The sequence below is a fragment of the Onychomys torridus genome, chromosome 18, assembly GCF_903995425.1.
Source record: "Onychomys torridus chromosome 18, mOncTor1.1, whole genome shotgun sequence".
Lineage (NCBI taxonomy): Eukaryota > Metazoa > Chordata > Mammalia > Rodentia > Cricetidae > Onychomys > Onychomys torridus.
Window position 1 is genome coordinate 60383772 of NC_050460.1, and position 8300 is coordinate 60392071.

Sequence of the window (8300 nt, forward strand, 5' to 3'; positions counted from 1 at the left end):
TGATGGTGATATTGCGGTGATGATGTGGTGGCGATTATGTCATCACTGTGGTGATAATGATGTGGTAGTGATAATAATGATGACATCATGACAATGGTGGTTGTAGAATGACATCATTATGGGGATGATGACGACAATGGAATGATCATGGTGGTAATGATGATTAGACTGATGTCGTTACGGTAGAGATCATAATGGAGATGATGATAGTGGTGTCAGTGGTGATGATTATAGCAATGACGGTAAAACTGCCGCTTGAGGTACAGCTGAAGCTCCAGGACAGGCTCGCAAATGGTTCTTGCTCTGGAACCCCACAGCCACATCCAGGCGTCCGAGTGGAGGGGGAACAGGTGCTACTGTAGAGAGCTGCCACCAGCAAGGTGGCATCCAGGGAGATTTCTCTCTCAAGCTCCCCTACTAGGGAATTCCCCACTGGTATTCCAGAATCTCCTCTGCTTGCCTGACCTTGGGCAAGGACTATAGAGCAGACAAACCCCTGGGTTCTGCCCTCCAGACTCTGATGAGGAGGGTAAGGACAGGCTGGGAATGTATTTGAAAAGTGCTGTGGGCGGTTCTGAGGTTCTGTCTGGGAGGCACTGGCTAACTCACCCTTCTATGGATCCCAGTGGACAGTGCAAGCTCTAACTGCCTGAGCCTGTCTGGGAAACTATTCTGACCTAAACATACTCTGGAAACCAAGGAGTCAAAAAATCAGGTGCAGTCAGGGCACAGGAACCCTGAAAGCCAGGCCAGGAGTCAGACCACAGGCACTAACCTCCGAGAAAGACAAGTCCGAGGTGGGGTTGAGCATGCCCAGCAGGCTAGGCAGTGTCTAAGGGAGAGGCGGAACAAGCCTTCATGTGATGTCATCAGGTCTGGTCCCACGTGAGTGGAAGAGAGTTGAGCAGAAGAGAGGAGAGTGGGCAGCCTCATGGCTCAGGAGTTCTTCCCACAGCCTGTGTGACTAGCAAAGACAGAAGCCCCAAGGCCAGGAATCCTCTGACTGCTAATCAGACTCCGAGAGGGCATAGTGCAGCTGTGTACCCAATATGTTAGAGTTAGGTCATCACAGCCTCCTGCTGGGACAGCATCCAGAAGACCTCATTATGACTCCAAAGAGGTCAGGGTCACTTGCCACAACTCCCAAGCACATAGGGTCTATGAAATGAGCCCTCCTGGGTCCTAGAGACTTCCAGGCCTTGCTGTTGCTCCCCCAGGGCCTCACTGTGTCCCTGGCTATATCTGAGTTCCTCCTGGATAAAGATGACAGTGCTGATCCCCAGAACTGCTTAGGATGACCATCTGCTCTGTGCCTACAGGGTCTCTTGTGACCTTGGTCGCATAATAGCTTTGGTGACACGAGGTCACTTGGAATCCTGGGCAGGGAGAGTAGGTGAGGAGACATAGGATACAGGCAGCCCAGAAGGAGTGGACAACCAGACCCCAGGACTGGTTTTTCCTAGTCTAAGAAGGGGAGTTTCACCGAGCAGTGGTGGCACACGCCTTTAATCCCAGCACTCGAGAGGCAGAGCCAGGAGGATCTCTGTGAGTTCGAGGCCAGCATGGTCTACAGTGAGTTCCAGGAAAGGCGCAAAGCTACGCAGAGAAACCCTGTCTCAAAAAAAAAAAAACAAAAAAAGGGTAGTTCCTTGAGGATCCCCACCCCAAGATCCCAGAGCATTTCAGAGGGGGAAAGTAGTCCCAACTACAGCCGTTAATGCCCCAAGATTAAGAGGTATGGGTGCAGAGAGTGAGCCAGCAGCATGAGGAAGGGATGGAGGGAGGGAGGGAGGGAAGAAAGGAGAAAGGGAAGTCCTGTGCTCCTCTTCCTGCAATGACACAATCCGGTTGGGTCAGGGTCACCCTGGGTACCTCATTTTACCTAATCACCTCCATAAAGATCCTGTCCCCAAAGACACCTTCATTCTAAGGGACCAGGTCATCTTGGATGGTCACACTACAACCCACACAACCAAACAACCACTATGAGGGATGTAAGGCCTTGGACATCCAAGGAGAGCTCAGCCCCCTGCCTGCAGCCCTACCATGCAAGACTCCACCCTCATGACCTTAAGGGATGAGGTAGTCCAACTGAAGGCTGGCCGAGGATTGAGGGTCTCAGGGTAAGACTTTCCAGTACCAACCCCAAATTGGGAGAGTCATTTCTGCCACAGGGGACTCTCTAACTTTATACAAGTGGACTAAACGGTGCAACAGCCTGTGTGTATCCTGTGGTAAGGTATGGGGTGGGCATGGCTGGGGTCTTTCCCAGGAGAAAGCCATTATGTACAAGTTCAGTGTGGTGGAAGTGATCTGTGCTGTGGGACACGTGTGTACAGTGTGCAGTGTGTGTAGTATGTGCTGTGTTTGGTGGGTTCTGTATGTGTGATAGGTACCATGAGTACACTGTATGCGTGCTGCATAGTATACCTGGTATGTTGTATGTTTGGGATGAGTGGCATGTGTATATTCGTACATGTGCATGATGTGCGGTATCCTCTGTGGTGTGTGTCATGCATGTGATGGGCAATGTGTGTGTTGTACCTCCTGCGTACTGGGCCATCTGCAGGGCATGGCTGCACTGGCCAGGCCTGTGTAACCATAATACCACTCCTAAGAACCTGCTGCCTGCTGCCTCACCTCTAGCGGAAGGCTATGATCCTTCAGACAAGGCCTCCCCACCACTGGGATCTGAACAGGGAGCAACAGGCCGCTCTGGGTAGACATGAACTTCAAGGTCCTATGTCTGCTCCTGTGAGGGGAAGGGAGAGGGAACCTCCATCATGGGTTAGGACACAGAACTGCAGAGCAGGCTGCGGAGGGGACTGTGGGCTTAAGAGATAGGGTAGAATACCGGAAACCCTCTCGGAGCAGGCAAATGCCTATTACACCCTCCCGGGTGCCCCACCCCCACCCCAACGGGGGGAACAGCACGACACCAGACTGCAAGTTGCTTCTGTCACCTGCTCTTTATTGTCTGCCAGGGGCTCCATTCTCATGGGTGACCAGGGTCCCCAAGAGCAATACTACATAGAGAAAGTCTCAGGAAGAAGGGTTGAGAGAAGTCAGCTGTCGGAGCCCAGCACATGAGCCTGCAGTAAGTACGGGCAAGAAGGGAGGCTGCCATCCAGGGGCTCAGCAGAGGGCTCTCAGAGTTGGTTAGCCACCACCCACTCTGCCTTTGGAGCAGAGCTCAGATGCCACATTCCAGGAGGACAGGTCATATCTCAAGAGTTCAATGCCATCATCCCCTCCAACCGGCTGGTGTTGAGCCTGGGTCACCCTGAACCCGCAGCACCTCAGGCCAAGACCCCAAGCTCTCTCAGCCACTCTCTCAAACCCTCAACCCTCTGAGAAGATGGAAAGGGAACAAAGAGAAAGAAGGAAGGTAGGAAGGCAGACTCTGCTGTGGCCCCTGGGTCAGGGGCCTCAGGGGACAACCAAGGCAAGGCCTGCTTAAGATGAGGGGGCCGAGCTGGGCTTCTCCTCCCGTGACACAGGAATGGCCCTCTCACTGTGACCAGCATCCAAGCCGGACTGGACCTTGGGGCCAGAGAAGGTCAGCATGCCATCCGCAGACAGGGAGCAGGAGAGGGCGGACTGGTCCACATTGGAAGGCAGACGGTAGCGACGGTGGAACTCACGAGAGATGTAGCCATGGTCATCCTGGGGACCGCCAGGGAGGGGCATGGTCAGGAGTGATGGAGCGGCAATAGCCACCATCTCACACCGGAAAAGGAACCTCTCAGACCACACAAGTTGGCCGGGGTCCAGATGGTCCCACGGGGCTGGGCTTTAGGACCAGAGCACCAGTGCCTAGCCACTTCACCATGAGATTTACAGAGCCGCAACCAGACTCCTTAAATCCTGGAATCATAGCAAGCCTCCAAGGGATCTCTGGCAAAGGCCAAGCACAGACAGTGGGCCTGCTCAGGACCTGTGCTGTGGAACTGGCTGTCACAGATTCTGTCCTAACTCCAGTGAACTATACTGTCCTTGGTTCTGTAATCTTCCCAGCTTCCCCTCCCCTTGGACCCAGAGGGACTGCCCAAGACCAGGGAATCAGCAATCCCACCCGACAGAAAGCTTCAGCCAGGCAGAAAACCCACTTCCTCCGGAATTCTGGGCCTCCAAACTCAGCTCCCTGGGCCCAATGTCCTCCATCTCTAAGGGCAAAGGCCAAGAGGTAGAAGATGTCCTCTGAAGCCTGGTGGAGGGTCAGGGAAGCCTGGTCCTGACTTCAGTGCATATGGAGCTTGGTTCACCCCCACCCCCTTCTAATGTTGACAGAAAAGCCCATCCAAGAGAAACCAGGATCGGGCTGAGAACCTTGCTTCTAGCCCTCTCTGCCATCTGGCCCACATGGGCGTGACACACCCAGCCAGCCTCATTGAGTGTCCTGCATAATCCCAGCTCCGTCAGGAGGCACTACTTCCAGCCAGGTCCAGTGCCTGGGGCTCCCTCAATCCAAAGACCTGAGGAATCTCCACATGATCAGGAGCCATGGGTCTGGGTGGGTGACTCCTGGGAAGGGATCCCCTTAAGCCTCAGGACTGTCACTCACGAACTGAAATACCACAGGGGCTGGGCAACTTTGGGTGCGTGTAAATGCCAGTTCTTCTGTCCTCGGGATTCTCTTTCCCTAGTCAGGTTGCATGTGGGCTCAGAGGGGGCCCACCTTCAGTGCTCTCCTTTCCCGGGGTCCTTTCTAATTCCCTGTCATCCAGAAGATCCAGGGGAACAGCTGGAGTTGTGCCCAGGTCAAGGGTCCTTATCCTGTGTCCCTGAGCCCCACTCACAATGCTGCCTGGCCCTGCCAGGGCTGAGGACAGTGACCTCCATGATCCTGGAAGGGGTCAGCCTAGCACAGGAAGAGGTGGCCCCTCCCAGCAGGAGTGGCCGAACGGGTGCAACCTCCCATGGTCTCCCTGGGGGTACAGGACCCACACACATGGGGATACCACCCAAACTCACCTGCCTTTCGTTGTGCTTGCCATGGATCTCCACGAAGTCCTCCAGTACCTTCACAGTGAGGTCCTCAGGAGAGAAGTGTTTCACATCCAAGAAGATGACAAACTTATCCCGGTCAGATCGGACCTGAAACCCAAAAGCCATGTGTGGAGCTCCCCAAGGGGCCACCAGCTCCAGGGACAAAGGAAGGACAAAGAGCTGTGTGATCCCTGCTGGGTGGATGAAACCAGACAGGGAAGTGCCCAGCCATCAGAACCGACAGTCACTCTTGTCACACCTCTACTTCCACAGGCCAAGGAAGCCTGGAGCTGGGACTATTCACCTGGCGCTACAGGCAGAATCACCCCTGACCTCCGGACCCGAAGATTGGCAATGCTGGGTCAGCCAAAGGCATATTGGGTGGCTGGCTAGTTGGTTATAGGTTGGAGAACTAGTTATAGTAGGATGGTTGGTTGGTAAATGAGTGGCTTGGCTGATTAGAGTCCAAGTTATTGGTTATGAGTTAGCTGGCTGGCTGATCATCATCAGATGTCTAGTTACAGGTTGACCAGTTGTTTGGTTAAGGCCCTAGTGGCTGGTCACGAGTTGGGTGGGTCTTAACATGTTAAGTAGCTTGTTGATTAAGTTAAGCTGGTAATGACGGGGGTGGGACTTAACATGTGAAGTAGATGGTTGATTGAGTTTTTAAGTAGGTGATTGGTTACGGTTGATCATGGACTGGTGGGTTTGGCTAGATGGGAAGTGGCTAGCTGGTAGGACTAAAGCCCTTGATATATCCACAGTCCCACAAGCCTATCTCGCCTGTCAATATGATGCTACCAACAACTTCTCAGCACCACTGTCTACCAGAACAAGCCTTTTGCACACTCTTCCCTCTACCCTGACTGGAGCCTGCGTTGGGCAATCCACTTCCTAAAGCTGTGGCTGGATCTGCTCTGGGAGCCTTCTTTTAAAGCAAAGAGAGGTTTAACTCTTCCAGCACTGTGGATCACTTGGGTAGGAAGGGATATAGCCTTTTGACCTTTCTTTGGCCATCAGGGAAGCTAGAAAGGAGCCCCATTTGCAGCTTTGCCAGCTACAGAAGGCTCCTGCCCTGCTGTAAGGAAGCCCCTCCTTTCTGTGGTTCCTGGCAGTACATCCCACCCCCACACCAAAAAGAGAAAGTACAGCGAGCGGCCAGCCCAGGACGCTTGCCTCTGCCATGGAACTTGCCTTGATGGGGTTGTTCTTGGGGTTTCCAGCATGTGGTTGGTGCATTACAAACCACATATGGGTCATGAGCTGATGGGAGGAAAAGACAGCGGTCGGGCTCGGGAGGTCTCCTCCTCCGACCCCTTTCCCAGTGATGTGGGAGTTTTGGGCAGCTAAGCATGTGAGCTCCCACCCAGCCTCTGCAGGGTATGAGGCTGGGAGAGTCAGGGACGTTGCTAGAGGAGAGCACAGGGCAGTAGTAGATCCCTAGCTGTCCTCCAGACAAGGCCGAGACCCCTCTGACCAGCAAGGAGTCAGCGCGGCTGCCTCTTACCTCGGAGATTCCAGAGTCCAGCACCGTGCGGAAGAGGGACTGACGGTAGTATGGACTGATGGTAGAAGACAGGAAGGGCAGCAGGTCATATTCAAAAAGGCCCTCGCCGAAAAACTGATCGAAGAGTCGGCTGGGGTAGAAGGGCCCCAGGGCGCGCTTGAACCAAGGGTGCTGGATGGTGACGTCCATGTTCTTCTTGGCAACGCAGGGACCGAAGGCTGGCAGTGAGTCAGGCAGGGGCCTCTGGGCAGTGCAGTGGAGAGCTAGTGTTCTGGCCCTCCCTATATACGCCTGCACTGAATAGAGGTATTAAGGGATTTCCCAAAATGCCTACGCTCAGCTCAGAAGGGAGGCTGCACTGTCAGCAGCTGGGATGTTCACCCGCCACCACAGCCCCAGCCTCACACACTGAGCAGCAGGGACCAGCTCTCAGTCCAGATGTACCCAAGGAGGTCTGAGGAGAGTCTTATCCTCCAGGCCTGGGGCAATACTGGTCCTGGTCTCTCTTGGAGGAAGAATTCAGAACCCACTTTCACACATGGGGAAACTGAGGCACAGAGCTCAGCAAGCCTTCCCCGGATCTCCCAGCCTCCAGTGAAAGCATGTTGTTCAAAGCCTTTTTCTTACTCGTAGCAAAAATTACACAGCTCACAAAAATTTCAAGGAAGACAGGAAACAATGAAGAAACTGGCCAAATCCTGTTCCAGTTCTGGCTCTTCCAAGGGTGTCTGTATGCTTCCAACAGCCTGCCTGGTTACGATTCTGAGTTTTCCTCTCTGCTGCCCACCCTGTGCCGCCCACCCTAGGGTCACCATCCTCAGCAAAGCCTCAAGTCTTCCCACATCATTTCACCATGGGTATTAAACCAGCTGCTTCTGCCCGGTCCATGGCTTATGCAAATCACTTACAGGTCTTCCAGGATCTTTTGGGCAAGGCTGGAAAGGATTCTGCTCCTCAGCCTGGGACCCTCATCTAGGTATCACCAGGTGTAAGCCATCCCTGAACTCCAGGTGTGTGTTTAGCTCTGGCGAGTGCTAGAACAAAGGCAGAGAACCACCTTTGCCCTGAAGGCTTGTGATCCCAGACGGTGATTTCCCGGAGTCCCAGCAACAAGTACCAATTAAGATGCACGTGATACCTGCTGCAGGAAGCGATGGGAACGTCTCAATCTGCCTCCCACCCTCCACAACTCGTGTTGCCCACAACTTAGTAGTTCTTCAGGCCACACTAGGAGGTGGGTCCCAGTAGTACCCTGTGGGCGTCACCTTGACCACCACGGGCAGCAGAGTCATGATCCTTGGGAGGAAAGAAAGCAGTTCAGTTCAACATTACTAAGTAGCTGAGTGCAAACTTCAGGAGTCCGATCCAGAGTGGTTTATTTTAGGCATATTTAAGCACAGCACAGTTTGATGAAAACTTTTCTGGTGATAATGAATTCAATCCCATGTGTACAAATAAAGCATACATAAATCTCTTTTGAGGAACAAAACAAACTAAATAAAGATCAGACGTGACTACATCGAAATTCTTTGTTAAGTTTGTAATTTTTCTCAGTTGATCTACAGAACTATTTTTATGGAAGATAATAGGTTCTATAGATGACTGAGAAAATCAAGCTTACCACAAGGGAGGGTCCGGTGTGGTCTCTGGCTACACAGATAGTGCAAAGGTCACCAGGCTAGAATGCACATCTGATCCCAGCCTTCTGGGAGGATAACGGGTATCACATCTCCTCCCTTGAAGGAACATCCCTATGCACTAACACTCCAGGTTCGCTAAGGGCTTATCTGTGATCACAAGGACC

The 8300-nt window shown here is 53.0% G+C and overlaps 1 protein-coding gene across 3 annotated transcripts; it reads right to left on the reverse strand.

The window, feature by feature from the left end:
- Positions 1-2947: 2947 nt before the first annotated feature.
- On the reverse strand, positions 2948-6773 carry Cryaa (crystallin alpha A). 3 transcript variants are annotated; one of them, XM_036168327.1, is made up of 4 exons: positions 6497-6749; positions 6184-6252; positions 4975-5097; positions 2948-3666 (listed from the first exon to the last, which is right to left on the reverse strand). In XM_036168327.1, exons 1-4 carry the CDS (start codon positions 6683-6685, stop codon positions 3457-3459), a joined length of 591 nt encoding a protein of 196 aa, XP_036024220.1. In that variant the 5' UTR covers positions 6686-6749; the 3' UTR covers positions 2948-3456. The 3 variants fall into 3 exon arrangements, with proteins under 3 accessions (XP_036024220.1, XP_036024219.1, XP_036024221.1); XM_036168326.1 differs by having other exon boundaries at positions 6166-6252; XM_036168328.1 differs by lacking the exon at positions 6184-6252 and having other exon boundaries at positions 6497-6773.
- Between the last annotated feature and the right edge of the window lie 1527 nt (positions 6774-8300).

Excerpts from the sequence above, each read along its gene's own strand:
- Cryaa (XM_036168326.1), bottom strand. The coding sequence starts at position 6,685 with ATGGACGTCACCATCCAGCACCCTTGGTTCAAGCGCGCCCTGGGGCCC. Across the intron at positions 6,253-6,496 it reads TGGACTCTGGAATCTCCGAG|CTCATGACCCATATGTGGTT; the intron begins GTAAGAGGCAGC and ends TCCTCCCATCAG. Across the intron at positions 3,667-4,974 it reads GCAAGCACAACGAAAGGCAG|GATGACCATGGCTACATCTC; the intron begins GTGAGTTTGGGT and ends GGCGGTCCCCAG.